General features: G+C 41.5%; 1 protein-coding gene across 1 annotated transcript in view; it reads right to left on the bottom strand.

The window, feature by feature from the left end:
- Positions 1-19,618, bottom strand: part of camkmt (calmodulin-lysine N-methyltransferase) — a 131,596-nt gene that overhangs the window by 26,573 nt on the left and 85,405 nt on the right. Inside the window, exons 4-6 of the mRNA XM_061745108.1 lie at positions 12,531-12,591; positions 11,215-11,266; positions 4,448-4,511 (exon numbers count right to left, since the gene is read on the bottom strand). Coding sequence (XP_061601092.1) covers positions 4,448-4,511; positions 11,215-11,266; positions 12,531-12,591 — 177 coding nt within the window. The remainder of the gene's footprint in view (positions 1-4,447; positions 4,512-11,214; positions 11,267-12,530; positions 12,592-19,618) is intronic.

Below are 19,618 nucleotides of genomic sequence, written 5' to 3'. Positions count from 1 at the left end.
TTTGGAAAAGAAAAGCACAATAGTTTGCAAACTGACAGATATGATCAATAGTCCACTTAAAGAACAAATGTTGCCAAAAATCTCACCTAAAGATTTGTCCTCGAAACTTAATTATAGGCCTAAATCTTAACCACAAACAAAAGCATTTTAAACAATTCTTGATTGGTCGTGCATTCAAAGAACACATCAAGCCGTAGTCCTACTCTCTGCATTACATGAAAATCTAAAACTAAATCTGACAGGATGCCAATTACTGTGCTCTTAACTTGGCATTGTGGGCAGCTGGGATTTGTAGATACCATGTTGAGTGCTAGTGCTGGGTACTTGTCACGGTTGGTCCCCTGTCTACTTTTGCCTCAAGATAAAGGGGTGGATTGCTTTTCTTCTACCCTAAATACAATCTCTGACTTTAGGGGCTGAAACAGCACAACACCCTGTCTTTTTTGTCATTGAGGGGCCACTGAAAAATATATTACACAAGAAATTCACTTTGATGAGTATGTTTTAATAATGTTATTGACTGTAGCATCCAAAATTAGATTTTTTTAACTGACAATAAAAGTTACAAAATTATCCATGGCTGCTTAAGGGGAGACACTGACAAAGTATAGTAATGAATTTAACAGGATAAGGTCCATAACCCCATCGATGATGGGAGAGTAAGACCGCTACATAAAGTCTTTGGGGTATGTACCAGAGATTCCCAGCGGGGGTAAAAGTGTAGTGTGAACGTGAAGCAACACGTGGATTTCCCACCACCAACTCTTTTCAGTCTGAGCCCAATGCATCTTGGTACTGCCTTCTTGGAATATGTCCATGCCATCAGGAAAGAAAAAACCTGGTCGTACAGTATGTTCAAGTCGACTTCAGTACATTGAGTAATTATTTTAATTCTGCATGTGGAAATGATCTTACTTTCACTATTTATTATTGTGCTGAGTTCTCATGTTTATTTTTACTGATTAGTTACAGTAAACCTCAGCCTATTTTCCAGCTCCCTGTGCCTCCTGTGCTGGGGCCTCTCAGTTTTAAAGGGTTCCAGTCACTATCATGCAAGATCTTCTCCTGACCATATTTCTTTCTCAAAAATAATGGCTTGCCACTTGTCTTCAAAGTTTTATCAATGTGCATGACAGTTATAACACAGATTTTTGTAGTTTCAGAAATCTTTTTAGTTTATTTTTCGTTTGCTGGATGCAAAAATATTACCCTTCCGAATGAGAGCATCATTCTGTTTCATGACCATAAGATATTGTGTTCCAACATGTTTGTCTAAAGAAAGAGCAGTTGCTCACTATATCAGTTAGGGTTAGATAACTTATAGCTGACTGTGACATAATCATCACTGAAATACTTGTATGTGTTTACACAGTTAAATACAGGCAGGGACTTTTTTTTTTCCAACTACCAATTTTTAGTATCGTAAAGAAAAACTTTCGTAAATATACAATGACCAAAAATATGAACACACATACCGCATAGATAAACTTAAAGGGGACCTATTATGAAAAACAGGTTTTTTCTTGCTTTAACATATATAAAGTGGTCTCCCCTCAGCCTGCCAACTCAGAGAAGGAGGAAAGCAACCAAATTCTGCAGTGTCTGTACAGCCGCCCGGATGAACCATCCAGTGTGATGTGGATCTACGAGCCGTTCAGATTCTGCTCCCGTCGTTACGTAACGACGGGAGCAATTTACATAGGTTGGCCGCCGATTCATGAAACCATGCCCACAACTAACTCTGGCTGGAACAACAAGAACAACTCCGCCGGCCGGAGCTTCCGCCATTTTTTCGTAGCGCTGTATCATGATGGCGTCTGTTCGATCTAGACAGGCTCTTCGGACATGGTCGCCATTTTTCCTCTGCGCTCAGTGCAATGCTCTGCCCAGAGCGATGCTTTGTGCCCTCCCCTGCTACGCGTCATTCAGGCAGCCAATCAGCACAGTGCCTCATCATCATAGCCTCCCCGCCCACTCAGAATCCCGCATAGATAATGAGGTTAGACACTGGGATGCTGCAGACATGAATCAGAGGCTGAATTTCTAGCAAAAAAAAAATCAAAAGCTTGTTTTAAAAGACATTCAAGGCCTGTTTAAAATAGGTATAAGATGCCATAATAGGTCTCCTTTAAAATTACTTTGAATGACATATGCCCCAAAAAAGAAATGGCTAATGTGCTGAAAACTCTGTTTTGTTAAAATTTTGAGTCTTGACTTCCAGTGACATTACTGAATTGTTTTTTGTCCACACATAAGCTGCATACAGGAAGTCCACATTGTGGGAGGTCAATGTGAGCAGTATACAGCCAATCTCTCCAATATCTCCGATAAAAAGACACCCCAAGATGTGGAAGTTTGTCACAAGTCACAATGCCACAGATGTTACAAGTGATGAGAGAGCGTGCTACTGGCATGCTCAGGGGAGGGATGTCTGTCACAGCTGTGTCAGAACGACTGAATGTGTCTCATTCAACCATCAGTCGCTTGAGGAGCCGCTTTAGAGAGACTGGCAGCACTGCAACCGCGCAGTTGAACACCCATGGGACGTTCTGAATCGGAGCGTGTGACAACGTGCACCGGCTCCAGAAAACAGACCCCAGCTTCGCGTGATGCTCCAGGAAGAATGGGACGATATTCCACAGGCCACAACTGACAACCCGGTGGCCTTAATGCGTCAGAGGTGTTGGCTGTTCGTGATGCAGGAGGTGACCATACTCGATACTGAAAGCTGTGAATGCCAACCAATGACCGTCATGTTCTATTTCTGCATAAACTGATGATTCTTTTGACAGAAAAGTGACAACATTGTGTTAATGTCAAGATGCTATTGACATATGATGTTTTGCCGTGTTTATTCTGAAATATGTTGGTGTCAGAAATACAAACATTGAGGCAAAATTACTTTGTGCATTTATATTTGATGTCCACGGTGAAAGCTTTGAACATAATGTTTGTATGTCAATAGTGAGTAAATATGGGTTGCATAAGCCTAGCCAGTAGCCTCCGCAGCTAAGTACAGAAGCTGGCTCTACAGCCAACACCCAACCAACCAGCCAGCTACCATTAATGTAGCTCTACTCTGCGCTCCTTCTACATACCGGTACTGTAAGTGAGGTCCTCATCCTGCCTTTATAGGTTGGACCCAGACATCCTTCTGAGTAAAGTGATTTCCACCACTTGAATTCCCAACCCCTTAATCTCCTTCCTTCAGTCACTACACACAGTTCATGACCGCAAGTTCAAAATGGGAACTTATATTGATCAGTAAAACAAGGGTTTTATTTTTGGTCCAGCTCTCACCACAAACCATAACAAACTGGTACATTAGCGGCATCACTGGAGAAGTTCCAAAGATCTGCCTCCAAGAATCTGCTTCATTCTTCCACCACTTGTGAACAAGACCACAGGATATATGATAGTGCTCCATTTGAGGCAACGCATAATTGATGACCTGAAAAAGGCAATCCCCCTTCTCCACTCAAGAACTATGCCCTCACACTTCGAGGTGTTCAGCATGATTTATGGTTCTATGCAACAACTTGCAGGGGTCCTTTATTGTAGTTGGCATTTCCCTTTGCAAGTTGTTTTTTTTTTGCTCTGTAATTACACACCAAATGCTGGGTGGCAGTGTAGGGGCATTTCTGCAGCACTGTAGCTTGCAGTGTTGATATTCCTTATGTGTACTTCTTTTACGTAGCCTAGACATAACAACGGAGCAAATAATGCATATCTTATGTGAGTTGGAGATGATAAATGTTGAGGAACAGCAATTTTTACTGACACTGCCACAATCTTTATTTCTACTCAGATATAAAATGACAATGAAGAAATAGTAGGAAATACAATGCTACCAAGCAGACCAATCAAATTTGTTCCAGTCTGTCGACTCAATGCGTATTAAGTACATTTTTTGGGAAGTGATCGTCACCCTATGACATACGGTTCCCTGCAAGGGCAGACGTAGGCTGTCAACATCATGTCAACTGCAGAAAAAATTAGTGGAGGTCAGTAATTGCTAGAACCAATGACACCACATTGTCTGGAAAAAGGATAAGTGTGGAGCCCAAAAAGAAAAAAGCCAATTATAAAAAGGGATGTTGTTAACAGAAACTGACTAAGCTGAAATGTTTTCCATCACACATTAAATGAGAAAAACGTCCTTCCTATGGGGAAAATATCTCCCCATAGGAAGTAATATGTAATTAAAATATCTGAAAATTTCATGTACCACGTAATCTTTTATGTGAATTCATTACATCACATGGTTGAATTCACTTGGGTGGAATGAAGGGTTTTATCTAAGGGAATGAACAATCAAACATTAAACTCACTCAAAAGTATTTGCAGAAACAAATACATATGATTGCACAGGAAAAATTATGAGCAAGGGGAATGACGCAGAGATGGATGGATAGCAAGAGAAGGAAGGAGGACGATGAAAGGATACTCTGAATGGACTTCTCATTCCCATCTGATAGGAGAACTTCCTTCACGTCAGCAGAAATGGCAACCTGAGAACCAGAGAGACAGGAAAAAGGCAGAGAAATGAAACAACACAGAACAAGAGAACAAAACCAAAAGCACTCTCAGATGAAGCAAACATCTGAACGCACACACAATAATGACATAATCATATCTACAAAGCTTCACGAGCCCAGCCCACCCTCTCTCTCCATTGCCCCCTCTTCTTCCCTGCCATTTTCCTCTCTATCCTCACACCATTTTTATGTCTGCATTATTTTAATCATTCAATCAAATCAGTCAATACTTTTATCATTGTGGCTAGCGGTGGGGGCTGCTATCTTGCTATCACTCTGTTCAGTAATTGCATTGTGACAGGGGATGATGGCAAGCGCAGAGCCTTTTCATTTGACGCTGGGTGTTTATCAGGCCGAGCCATCACTCCGTTCGCCGCTGTCACTCTGCACTCGGCTCGCCGGGCCTGCCTGATGCCCTTCATATAACTTTGCAGTGCAGACTGCGAAAGACGAAGAGAAAGATGGGGAGGTAGACGAGAGAATGGAGAGAGAGCTTTTTCACTGCGATGTGTGTTAGGAAGATGTAGATAGTAAGGTGTGTGCTTCATTATAACCTCATAATTCAATGTTCTCCTTTCTTTGCAGGTGCCTTTTTATATCAGTAAGGATGTGTCAGACTGTCAATTTCTTTTAAAGAAAGTATGTATTTGTGTATGTGTGTGTGCATTTACTTACAGGTGAGACCAACAAGTTATTGCATGTGTGTTCCCCAGTGAATCGTCATATATATAGACTCAAGTGGCATATACAATATGGGGTAGAATATTTTGTAAAACCAACAGAAAATACACTCCTGCATTTTCCCACAAACACAAAGGCGTGCATGTTCAGACCATGGAGGGCCAGGGTGTACGTGTGTGTTTTCTACGTGAGGGGTTGTCACAGAGTGCTGTACTCTCTGCCCCACCATCTGCTCAAGTGAAGGATGAGACCTTGAGGCAGAACCAGAGCATCCAGCTGAAAGTAGAACCAGTCGGTCCATGAACAGAATAATATACTAATTCAGTTTGATAAAATAAAAAAAGAGCAAATACAGCTCCCATTCTGAGGGAACTGATTCATCTTATAAATGGGGAAAAGAAAAAAAAGAAATCAGAACTGTTGTTCATCCCACCGCCACATCTCACATCAACCACAGTTAAAGTCACAATAAGGAATTCAAAAATGTGCTGCACTGCATGATAGATATCAGAACAATAGGTGTAAAAGTAAAAATGGTTTTCTGTGATTGGACACCTGACCATTTAGAGCAGCGGTTCTAAGTTTTAAATCTAGTCTGCACATCTTTGTGCATTCATATAAAGATGGGTAAATGTGACATATTACTGAATTCATTCATATGCTGTGATTTTTCTCCACTTAGCATTAACAGTTATATTAGGTTAATTGTCAGATTCAAATAAAAGACATGGAGAATGATATGGATGATATGGATATGGAGAATATAAATATGCTCCATATCAGAAAGGATTTGTGAGGGCAGGTGAGGTAGTAGGTTATCAGAGATAAGTGGTTCCTACACTGGAGAGATCTTGTTAGGAGCCTTGGGTCCGAGTCCCGTAGGAAAATACAATATTCTTTTAAATTAATTCATCTCTCTCTTACTGCTTCATGTCCTTCTTTTATCATGTTATTTCCAATTTTCTGTATATTTTCCTAAAGTTATGTTTTGGAGAAGATGGGTGAATACAGATTCTTTTCCAACTTGAGCTATTGACCAAGCCTATCTCAGTATTAGATAGCTGATGTTCCATTCTGCCGGAAAGCCCTGCAGCCTTTCTGGCAGAACAGAAGCCCTGAAGGGGAAACATCTCCACTCATCCAAAACACATCATCACTATAGTACATTAAGAGGGAACAAAAAAACTGGATGGATGTGGGAATGTCATGCAACGAGTTATGCAACAAGTAACACAAAATGTAATGGACAAGAGAGAAAATGCAGTGAAAGTGGTGTCAGTGACGGATGAAGGAGGGAGGAGGAGAAGGAGAAGTGTGAAGGAAGGATTCCATCGCAGCCCACCAATGTCAAAACATGGTGTATTGACTGCCAAGAGATAAAACCCAGCTCACACACACACACACACACACACGCACACACACACACAGAGGATGGCATCTAACAGATCGATGGGACACTGACGCCTGCTATGTGGAGGGGCCCTTAAGACCCTGGCTAATAAACCCTTATACCCGACCGACAGCAGTGCATCCAAGTGTGTGTGCTGGATACACATCTATTTATATATGAGGCAGTGCAGCTTCTCTCTATTAACTCGTACACATATACTGTATATGTGTCATTCCATATGGCTAAGGTAATTGTGCATACTTTATTTATTACCATTAAATACAAATATAGAAATATAGATAAAAAACTTTATTCACATGTTAACAGAAGCCCCCATTCAGACAGCAGGCTTGTTCCGCCGCTACAGCATCTTTATTCTGCCACACTATTCTACGTGAATGATATGGAGGTGGAACAACGTAACATTTCCTTCTTCAGCTGGACCTCCTTAGAAGATAGTAAAAGCGGTATAACAGGGGTGAAATTGGTGCTGTGTGAATTGACATTGCAGAAAAGTGTAAAATGAGCGCAAAAATGGACACGAACGTTACGGAAAACAGCCAGATAACAGAAGTATCAGCAAGTTCAAACTGATATATGCCAGGTCCAGGCCGCAGTACTGTGTGTGCTTTTTCCAGGATAAGCCAGGGCCTGATATGAAAGTAGCCGCTTCATCCCTGTTTTAATACGCAGTAGAAAAAGATTAGTAAACCTTCAGAAAAGAAAGACTAACCCAAAACATTTTGTAAATTTATCAAATCTTGTGTTCACTAAGGTGGCCCTGAAGTGCAAATCATAACCACAAAAGAGAAAGCACAACAGCAACCGTTACGTCTCCCGGATTGGCGTGACCGGGGCTCCACCCTGGAGCCAGGCCAGGGATTGGAGCTCGAAGGCCAGCTGGACCCTCTGTTACTCTGGAGATGCCCAGGGTGAGCGGTGGCGAGCTGGTGTGGGCCTATTTATAGCTCCCCAGCTCAGCCACAAAGTTTGAACAAGAGGGTTGCTTCCTTGCACCTTCAGGTTGGGAGAAGGTCCCTTACTGTTGTTTGGGCCTATGGGCCGAACAGAAGTACAGACTACCCACCCTTGTTGGAGTCCCTGGGAGGGGTACTTGATAGTACTCTGACTGGAAACTCCATTGTTCTACTGGGGGACTTCAACGGTAACATGGGCAACAAGAGTGATACCTTCTAGGGGCGTGATTGGGAGGAACGGCCTCCCCGATCTGAACCTGAGCAGTGCTCTGTTATTGGACTTCTGTGCTAGTCACAGTGTGTCCATAACGCATACTACATTTGATCAGTGCACGTGGCACCAGGACACCCTAGGCCGGAGGTCGATGAATGACTTTGTTGTCGTGGCTTCTGATCTCCGACCGTATGTCTTGGACACTCGGTAAAGAGAGGGGCTGAACTGACAACTGATCACCATCTAGTGGTGAGTTGGCTACGCTGGCGGAGGAGGAATCTGGACAGACCTGGCAGACCCAAATTTATTTTTAGGGTCTGTTGGGAACGTCTGGCCGAGCCCTCTGTCAGGGAGGTCTTCAACTCCCACCTCCGGGAGAACTTCTACCAGATTCTGAGGGAGGCTGGGGACATTAAGTCTGAGTGGAACAAGTTTCCTGCCTCAATTGTTGATGTGGCAGCTCCAAGTTGTGGATGCAAGGTCTCTGGTGCCTGTCGTGGTGGCAACCCCTGAACCTGGTAGTGGACACCGGAAGTAAGGGATGCTGTCAGGCTGAAGAAGGAGTCCTGTCCGGCCATGTTGCCCTGTGGGACTCCTGACAATCAGTCCGCCTCCAAGAAATTCTGACAAACTGTCCAGCAAGGGGAATCAGTACTCTGCCAACATAGTTTACAGTGTGGGTGGGGAGTTGTTGACCTCAACTAGGTACATTGTCGGAAGGTGGAATTAATACTTTGAGGATCTCCTCAATCCCACCGACATGCCTTCCACTAAGGAAGCAGAGGCTGGGGACTCTGGGGGGTACTCTTCCATCACCCAAGCTTAAGTCACTGAGGTAGTTTGTAAGCTCCTCAATGGCAAGGCACCGGGGGTGGATGAGATTCATCCCGAGTACCTCAAGTCTCTGGATGTTGTAGGGCTGTCTTGGCTGACATGCATCTGCAACATTGCATGGAGGTCAGGGATAGTGCCGTTGGAGTGGCAAACTGGGGTGGTCGTCCCTCTTTAAAAAGGGGAACTGTAAAGTTCCAATTATTGGGGATCACACTTCTCAGTTGCCCCGGGAAAGTCTATGCCAGGGTACTGGAGAGGAGAATTTGCCCGTTAGAACCTCGGATTCGGGAGCAACAATGCAGTTTTCATCCCGGACATGGAACACTGGACCAGCTCTTTACCCTCCACACGTTGCTTGAGGGAGTTTGACCAACCGGTCCACATGTGCTTTGTGAATCTAGATAAGGCATTCGACCGTGTCAGTCAGTCAGAACTGTTGCCAGTGCATGTTGGACTCCTGCAAGAGGTCCAAGATGGGAACCACAGGATTTCATCTCTGCTCTCATTTGAAGATGATGCTGTCCTGTTGGCTTCATCAGGGCAGGACCTTCAGTATGTACTGAGGCGGTTTGCAGTCGATTGTGAAGTGGCTGGTATGAGAATCAGCACCTCCAAATCTGAGGCCATGGTCCTCGACCGGAAAAGGCTACCTACACAGCCAATGATAAGCTCCTTTCTCTTTTGCCACTTTGTGGCTCCTTTCTCTTTTGCCACTTTGTGCTTAGCACTATAATAGTCACTTATGTTTCTTTTTTTTTTTTTAATCATTATGTTTCAAAAATAATATTTTGTTATGCTGTTGATTTCACTAACTAAATCGCATTTTTGGTTGTGGGGTGGCCTAGAGTATTCCTTAGACAAAGCTAGCAAGTAGCAAATAGCAGGCAGTCTGTGCTAACTGGGCATTGGCTGAACACACCAGTCTTCTGATTTCAGCACTAAAGCAACATTTGAAAGGATTCAGCCCTGTCTTAAAAATTGCATTGGAATAAGCAGGTATGGAAAATGCATGAACTGACAGATGGATGCATGCATAGATCATAGGTGGGCGTGTTTCAGCTGGCTTTCTAGGCCTGTTTATTCCATCAATTTACAACTTAGTGCTGCACAGTACGAGGAAAACAAAGCTTCAAAAACACTCTTCAAAAAACCTAGTGGTGATGTCACATGGGGTTCATCCAGTTCTTATACAGTCTATGCCCAGGGTACTACTGCTTTAAGCCCTGTGTTTAGCAACCAGGAGGCGGCTCCACCAGCTGAAACCAAGCCATCGTTTTCCTCCTGCTAACGCCGGCCGGTGTCTCCTTCCTGTAGCTGCGATAGCATCCCAAAGGCTGGCAGCAACAGAGAGAGTGATGCCAGCACTGCTGTGTTTGTGTCCCACAAGAGCAACCAGTCGTGTGTTTATTCAGCACCGTCTTTTATTTAGCACTGACTAAATAAAGCAGTCAGCGTCCAGAGACATTAGGAACTTAGGGTAGAGAACAGGGACTGTCTTCAGACTGCAGAATGCCATAATGCTCCTTGAAAGCACACACTGACGAGGGAATATTTTGCCTTTGTGGAATCTCTGTGAATGTGCAGCAGAGGTGGAATAAAATGGTATTGCTCATGCATCTTACACTGTGATCGCTGTGATGATTTGTTGGTAGATAAAACCTTACCAAAACATCAGAACTTAAAAATAAGTTGGCTTATAGAAAATGTATCAATACATAACTGTTCTGTATTAACTAACACTGGTTTTCACCCAGTCAAAAAAAGAGATTTAATGTGCAACCACGACTGTTGTGATTATGAAAAATTAGTGGACAACTTTTTGTGAGAAGAATATTTGAAATATCATTCAGCCGTCTGCATCTTTATACCTATAATGTATTTTAAGCCTACTAATAATTGAACAATTCACTTAACCCTCACAAAGAATAACAAAAACTTATTTGCAATCTTTACAGGACCATAAATTGAAATATCCATCAATAGGTGTTTGCCTAAGACTTTTCTATAAAGAAAATAGCAAACCTGAATAGCAGAGGAAAGGTGAGCAATGAAATGATGAAATAAAAAAGCATAAACTGTTTCAGTCAATTCTACTAACGGCAATGAAAAATACAATGTTTTGTTTCAATGTCATCCAACTCTATTCAAACAGTTTAATGAAGAAAATAACACAACCATAATCGCAATTACAAGAAATAACTTTGATGACACGACTGTGAAATGTGACAGGCAAATATTCAGCTTTTTTTCTTGAGGCTTTTACAGCAGCAAAGATTGGTGTTTACAAAGTCAAGGACTTGAGGAACTAATTGGGATAGATTTCAGAACCACATTCATGTATAACCTGTGAATTTAGCTGTAAACACAAAACAGAAGAGACCAACCTAATTTCATGCAGGTCTGGTATTTGCAGACACATCCTCTTAAAGGCAGGTAAACACACACTCCAGAACAAAAGAGGGAATGATAATGTTTGAATAGGTATGTAGCCATGCTGTGTGTGTATTGATTGGGGAGGGTTTGTTTCATTAGAGAAGCTGAACCACTTCCCCTGCAGATATCTCAGTGAGTTTCACTTACCATGAGCCCACCAAGACAAGTCATCCCTCCTCCTAACTCGCACACTGCACCCCTGAGACACAGACAGGAAGGAAAAGAAGCAAGTGGGGGTGAGATTCACTTTGCTGAGCCAAAACCAGCAGTTTAGTCCCAACACACATGCGCTGCACAGCAGATGTGCACAGATATACACATACTCTACAAACTCAAGCTCATACACAAACAGTAAACACAGCAGGGTAAGAAATATCAATTCGACCATCAACTTGAAAGCTGAATACTGAGCATTGAGAAGCACAAGCTCAATCAGCGGGAAATCTAAGAAACACATACACACACACACACATACACGCACACACACACACACACAGAGCCCTGCTTGCATGCTCATTCAACCCTTCTCTCCATCTTTTTCCTCCTTTCATCTCCCCAGCCCCACCATCTCTACCCCTGTCCTCTTTCATCCCTCTCTGGCTCCCTCCCTCTCTTGCTGACCTTCAGTACGCTGCTCTGATCAATAACCCTCTCTCCGTCGCCTCCCGCCTCTTGAATGTTAAAACAGGAAATCAAAGGGTGACGTTCCACCTTGAGTGGAAATCAAAAGTGCCTGGGTGCTTTTCAGCCCCGTGCCACAGGGCAGGCCGATGCTCAGCCGACAACCGGCGGGAAAAGAGCAGCAGAAAAACAACGCAGCGTGGCACGGAAAAGGTGCGTCCAGCATTTACTGCAGGTCACGCTCAGTTTCAAACCAAAGTGAATTTTAGAGAACTGTTGACACATTTTAATATCTGATGTAGTTTGCCACTTCTGATAAAATAGAAATGTAAATACATTTTAACCTAGGACTCAAAACCACTTTCTTGATGATAACTGGTGTTTTTTAATGTTATTCTTTGATTTTACTAAAGATAATGATTATTTTATAAAAAAGTTAATTTCAGTTTAATGGTTTATTCAGTTTAATGGGCATGCAGGTTTGAACTTGGAATGATGGGCCTTTTCTTCTCTAATATCATAAAGTAATAATTACCTTAAATTTTGCAGCTTTATATCAAAAGAAAACCTTGAGAGAAAAGAGGAAGAGCATCTCCCTAAATGTTTCATTCTTTTAAAAATATTAAAATAGAGGTAAATGTTTATGATATGAAAAGCTCATCATACATGGGTTATCTGAATGAGTCAACACAACCCTGACCCACTCAACAGACCAAAATTTAGGTGTAAATTAAACATAAAAAAAAATAAATAAATAAATCTTTCTCCAAAAACATGGTCGGTCCCTGTTTTTTGATAAGACAGTTGAATGTTTGCAGTGTGGCTTGAACAGAGTGACTCACTTGAACATGTGACGTTTCTGCAGACAGTAATGCGCCATCACCTCCTCAGATGGCCACACACCTGAATCAAAGAGACCACAAGGGAGTGAATCACTAAAAATGCACGGCTAATGCTACATTACAGTGACAGATTTGTATTTACAGACACACATATGTTTGTAACATACACATCCCCGGTGTGTCGGTGGGCTTTGATCCCAGCATCTAAACGTCAGAAGACATTAATATTGCTATAAAACCTAAAAAGCAAGACAACAAGCGTCCAGTGAAACAACAGAAAGCATTGTCTTTTGCAGTCTGTGTTCATTTGCTTCTCTTGTTGTTTCCATCTTGCCTGTGATCCAAGGCTTCTCTGTCTGTTTGTCCGTCTGTCTGTCAATACCAAATCCTCGCAACACACTCTCTCATTGGCCATTGTGTATGCATGCGTTTGTGTCTATGTGAGAGAGAGAGTGTGTGTGTGTGAGAGAGAGAGGGAGACAGGGGGTCCGGTGGGTGATAATCACAGCGAGCAGGCCTGTCTGGCTTATCACCTACTGTCAGCCCTTCTCCTTCTGCCGTGCATGTAACACACACTAAGACGTGCACACTTGCATGCTCCGAACTATTTCCCCTCTTTCTTTGTACACACATGTACAAGAAGAGGAAAAACACACACAATTTGGCATCAGAAGAAGTAAACATGCATTTGAATAAAACTTCAGCTTTTTGCTTCTGGCTTTGAACAAGAAGGTACGCCTTGGCGCTGTCTGTGTGTGTTGTGTGTGCACACATGCTTCTGTGTGCGCTTATATGCAGGCATTTTTGGGAGGAAAAAAAAGAAGAAGAATGAAGGGCTATAGAATGAGCTGGGGAAAGCAAGCGTGTGAGAGAAAAAGATAGAAAATGAGCAAGGTGACGAGAAAAACCGGGGCGGGTTAGAGGAGGAGAGAGAAAAGGGGGTAGTCGATACAATAAGCGGCTTACAGGCGGTCTCTCATCACCTCATGGGGCAGACATCACTACTTTCTCGTTCTCCCTCCCTGTATCCAACACTTTCTCTCCCCAAGCACCAGTCTGCCAAGATTAACTCAAGCAAGCAGGATTTAATAATGCCTATTGATAAAATGTCCAAATATTATTTTCTCCATTAAAAAAAAATAAATAAAGTAAATGTTCAACGGCTTTGCCTGACAGCACATGCACACCCTTGCATTTGAATACAGTGGCATCTGCAGTCAGCAAACTGTGTTTGGACTGTCAAGACACATATCTGAACCATGGTGAGATTTTAAAGTTTATCCGTTCTCCTTCTTCACCAAAGATCTTGTCACGCAGCACAGAAAACTTCACAATGTCAAGTGGAAGGCAGGTCAGAGTGATGGTATGTAGAGCAACAGTGAGCCTTTTTTTTTTCTTTTGTTACCATGTTTTCTTATTTCAATACTTTCTGGCCTTCTTACCTGCACCCCTCATTTTTACAATCCTAAAAAAATATAATTGTATTACACACAAGCACAAGGAAAACTTCTCAAACATACATTAATGGTGTAATTATTACTGATACGAAAGCAGAAAGTTAAACGAGTGTGAATGAGGAAATGATAGTGGACACATGGTAGACATGTTGTGTCTATTTTTTATCCTGATCTGAGTGGTGAATGTTTACTTCTTTAATATTGGTTGATAATAATGAGCTCAGGGTGGGGATGCTACCAGGATCATAGGCATCAAGTTATTAACCTGGATATATTAGACGGGTTTGGGTGTATCTGGGCGGCCCTGCCGGGTTTGTGAGGAGATCAGGAGGTGAAACACTGGTCTGCAGAGCTCTCACATCAAACCATTAACACCTCAGGCCTTGGTTAAATACCACTTCTAATACACTGTTTTTCTAGAAAAAAATTTTTCATCAAGTCTGAATGGATTTACAGATAATGTAAGCCAAACAGTACCAACTGATACCTCAGAACGGATTTATCTTTGAATCTTGCCATAAATCTGCAAAAACTCTTGTAATTTTAGTCCAGCAAAAGGGCCTCTTGGTTCAGATGAAGAATGATGAATTAAAAACACAATTATTTACAGAGACAGATTGTGCCAAAGGTTTACTAAAAAAGCATGTGTTTTGTTTCTTTATAATAAAGAGGGAACTAAAATAAATAAGGGGTGCAGCTAATTGCATCTTTGTATCTTGAAAAATACAGATCTTAAATGAAATCAACTTAGGTCCCTTTTTTCTGTGAAAAAGGGAACAGACCTTTGCATTTTAAAATGACCAACCAGCTCCTCCCCTCACATGAACAGATGACACTTGACATGAGGGGGTCACCCAGAACATCTTGAGCACATGAACAGTAGAGGGTGGTAATGTGACATTAAAAGTAGGTGTGAGGCAGCACTCAGCAACACAAGTAGGAGAGGGGGAAAAGGGGTTTTGGTTTAGTTTTCTTGTTGCTGTTCAAATCTGATGGTGTGTGTGATTATGAGTGGAATCAAATCATCCACCATCCCACCCTGTGGAGGGCTCAAAGCCTGGCGTGACTGTCTTTAGGCCTTCTACATCTGTGCGAATTCAAGACACAGCAAGACCATCTGTTAGATAATAATATAAAAGAATACCAACTAGGGCTGAATTTTGTTTTTAAAAATCACATTTTTATTGTAGCAATTAGCAAATTGTGAAATCCACACTGGACAACATCAGTATGAATGTGCAGCGAAAAAAGGTGCAAAAAGCATTTTCAAAGTACTATATAATGGATTATGAACTGAAGCTTGAATTTCAAACATTGTTTTGTAAATCAAATTGCAATTTCCATCAGAAATATCACAATCACATACAGTATATTTCTCAAATCTTTAAGGTCTAATCCCAACTACACTGCACCCTGGAGTTCAGTCCAGTTATAGTAAGTGCTCGTCTACAAAAGGCCCCTTTTCTGTCACTGGACCGGTTGCGACCCTCCCAGATTAACTTTTCTTTAGACAAAGCTGTGTTTCAATGTGTGTGCAAGAGTGTGTAAACATATGTATGCATGTGAGAGAGGGAGAGCAAGACGACACTAAGTAATAAAGCTTTGCAAAGCATATGTGAATCTGATGGTTAATCCCTGGCTCCAATAACATTAATAGCACAGGGTGATAAGAGCTGTGTCTGTGATGTGCATGCATGTGGTTGCACGTGCTCCAAGTAGGTAGAGTGTGAGTGTGTGTGTGTGTGTGTGTGTGTGTGTGAGAGCCTCCCAGGTCGAGGTGCACTGCAGGAAATGAAGGGATCAGGAGTGAGGAGCAGATTACTCTTCCTAAGGATAATGAAATTATTTCTCACCTTCAATTACTAGATGAGGAAAGGAAACAGTGTGGTTGTGAGTGGCTGCATTGGTGCATCTGCTTATTGTACTTATCAGTCTGAGGAACTAAACCTTGTTGACAGTTTTATTCTGAGAGAAACTTTGTTCACTCACTTCTGAGTTATAATTACTGCTGTTTACTTGGGAATAATTAAAACCCGTGGCAGTGAAGTGACAGTACAGAGTAAAGCTTGTCGTGTGTGACTGCTAATACAGTCCTTGAATTTCCCTCAGGATCAATAAAGTATCTATCTATCTATCTATCTCTATTTTGTCCGATTAAAAAGGGGAAAAAGTTAAAACACCGTAATGCTGGCAATTCATGTGTTCAACACATTTTACACAATTCATGTTCAATAACTGAAGAAGCAATTCGGTTTTTATTAATGCTTCCGTATCAAAGAACAGCATGTTTCTGAAGAAAGATATAGTCATGATAATAATCAAAAATTGTCTATCACGTAGAAAAAAGATTATAATTCAATAATTGTATTACCATAAATAGATCAGTTCAATGAAAAATGATCATGATCACAAAACAGATGCCTGTGAGGAAGTGAAGCAACACTTAAACTCCATACATTTGGGAGAAGACTTTCTTGCTGTCCTTCTCCAAAAGTACAAAGATCTTTGCTCATGTGCATCTTGTGCCTTCAACATTCAGGAATTCAAATTTAGAGTAATGTGATCTGCATCCATTATTCTTTAATTCACATTTTTTATGTAAACTAATTGTGTGCGTGTGTTATTTACACTTTCAAGGAACTTTTAATCCATGTAACTTACTATAGCAGGTACATTTCTTCATTATAAGAATTTTTATTAAATTAAACATTTTTTCCATATAGCATGGGATTATACTGGAGTATGACCTAGGCACAAAAAAAAAAAAAAAAAAACAAAACTAGGTGTGAGAATAGCAAACAGCTACTACCCAGGGCTTTCATTATACAGTAGTTTGATTGAAATGAGGCTTGAAGACACGTCTCATCCTCACCTTTAAACCCGTGCAGGTGGGAAACCTGCTGAACCAGATTTTTGGCTGCAGGTACCTGCTCGATCTACTGTTAAATTCCACTGTCCTCAACTTTATGCTTCCACATCCTGGTGACCTGGGGCTGACCCCTGGCAACTCTAAGACTTACCACAGCACTAATCTGGCTTCAGTAGCTGTCAGTAATCACATACACAGGGGTGGAATTATCTAACCCGATCTCAAGCAAGAACGCACAACTTGGACCACAGAGAAAGAAAGAAAAAAAGGCGTATTTTTTTTTTTTTAACACAGTTCTCCTTTTATAAATGAACTCTGCGCCTGACAGACAAGACACACCTATTACATGTTTTCTAGTGACACTTAGTTGACTTATCCATACCCTGAGATTTCCTCCTGCCACTTACACGGATGAAGACCTAGGTCAGATTCATTTGTAGAGAACATTTAATAAAACAAAAGTTAGCCAAAGTGCTTCACATCAAACTAAAAATGTATAATTAAAAAAAAAAAGGTTATTAAATAAAATGCAAAAAAAATTGTTCAAACACAAATTCACAATTTATAGAAAATGATAAATAAACAGTAAGCAAAAAAAAACAAGAACAAAAGGTTCTTGTGATTTCTAGAAGGAGGGTGTACATGGGAAGATGATCTGAAAAACAGGAAGGTGCCATTCCATTTAAAACTTTAAAAAGTCAACAATAAAATCTTAAAATCAATTTAGAAACAGCTCATGCCCTTTTGCACAAGTTAAAAGGACCAGCTGCTGTTTTCTGAATCATCTGCAAACCCAGCAGAAAAGACTGATCTAATCTGATATACAGTGCACTGCAGTAATCTAATTCAGAGGGAATAAAAGCGTGAATAACTTTCCAAGTCTTTGAACTGGAGATAAGGCATCCCCTTGGCTATCACTCTCAGCTGTAAAAAGTTTGATTTGACAACTGCACTGATCTGCTTATTCAGCTTAAAGAGGTGTCAAAAACATACCGTCACATCCAGATTTACGACAGACTGACTACAGAACTGGAAAGGAAATCAGAATTTCCAAACAGAATAGTCTTGTTTGGAAGATTTAAGTTAAGATTTGTCCAGGTTTTCAGGTCAAGGATACAGTATAATAAAAGTTGCAGCGGGTTCCTGCTGTTTAACTTAACAGGCAAACAAACTTGGATTTCATCAGATATACAATGAGAGGAAATGTTATGTTTCCTGCAAATTGGCCCCAAAGGCAACATGCAGTGAGAATTGCAAGAAGTCAAAAAATGGAGCCTTGAGGCATCTCAAAGAGGAGCTACAGAAGAAAAGCATTCTCCAATATGCACAGAAAATGTCAGGTATGACTTGAACCTCATGACCTAGGCATCCTTCGCCCTACAAATGCACCCAAGATCTTTCAGAGAAATCCTAAAGCATTCAAAGTCCAAGGAGCAAACAGCAGCGATGGAATTAGTTACAGGGCTATTTCGAGCACCTGAGGGGGATTCAAACAGGTAATAGCATACTATCACACTAGCTAAGCCAAGCTGAGCCAAAAGTACTTGAGATGAGGCTGTTACTATGTTCCCAGTAGAAAGATTCAATTAAAAAGAACCCAAACACTTTCGTTTAAAAGATGGTGGTTGAGTTAGAGTGTAAGATGGAGCAGCAGTGATTGTTGCTTCCCAGCTCTTTGTGTAATCTAAATATCAAAAGAGCAGCAGTCTGTTGTAGGTCACACAAACCCTATAATGCCTCTAACAACTCTGGTTTTATAATCACAAAGGTCAGTTTACAAGTCAGCCATTGACCGCTGTGTTTGCTTTATCAGATTTTATTGTCTTTTACACTTTTTCATCAACCACCCTCAGGCCTCCTGAACTGTAAGGGTGGAATAAGCCGAGATCAGTAAAGAGGAGAGAAAAAAATCACATAAACTAGTGAAAAGAAGGACAAGAGGAGGAGAAATGAAAATATAGAATAAAGAGAAGGCTATGATAGGTGTGACAAGGAAAAAGAGGAGATGATGGCAAAAGGCAGTAACAGGATGGAGGCAAGTGAAGCAGAGAGGAATGGATAGCAAAGAAATAGACAAATATCAAAGAGGAGGAAGCGAGAGAGCAATGTCAAGATGGGGTTAAGTAGGCCGTGATGTTGCTGTGCACGCACACACACACGTCTCTACCACTAACAAAAACCGGTGCACACAAGCACACACTTCTCTGATACACACAGTGTATTGCTCTCCCCTCAGGCCCCGTGTGTTTTCAGGCTCGGCGGATCTCAGGTGGTGATCCGTCTTCACATTAAGTGAAGCCTCAGATAATTCCTAAGCCTCCTCCATGGCCGATCCAATAAGGGATAAGGCTCTCGGCTGGTCATGATCAACTGACAATCTGTCCTCTCACACGGCTACTTTAGTGGAGGCCAGGATTACCCCATCCAGCCAAGGCAGTATACACACAATTCATAAGACCACCCAACCATGTGTGTGTTCTAGGTGTGTGTGTGTGTGTGTGTGTGTGTGTGTGTGTGTGTGTGTGTGTGTGTGTGTGTGTGTGTGTGTGTGTGTGTGTGTGTGTGTGTGAGAGAGAGAGTCAAAACAGAAAGATTTGTACGGACTCAAGTGTGTGAGTATTTGTGAGTATGCACGTTTGAGAGTAAAAATGTACACCTGATGCTTCATAAAAGACTAGCACTTTGATTGACTTGTCGTTTGATATTTAATGACAATATAGTTACTCTTTTTTATGAGAGTATAGAAGATTTTAAAAATACAC

Source organism: Cololabis saira, chromosome 17, assembly GCF_033807715.1.
Source record: "Cololabis saira isolate AMF1-May2022 chromosome 17, fColSai1.1, whole genome shotgun sequence".
Classification (NCBI taxonomy): Eukaryota; Metazoa; Chordata; class Actinopteri; order Beloniformes; family Belonidae; genus Cololabis; species Cololabis saira.
Note: the sequence above shows the minus strand (reverse complement) of the source record. Positions and strands in the feature narration are given on the sequence as shown.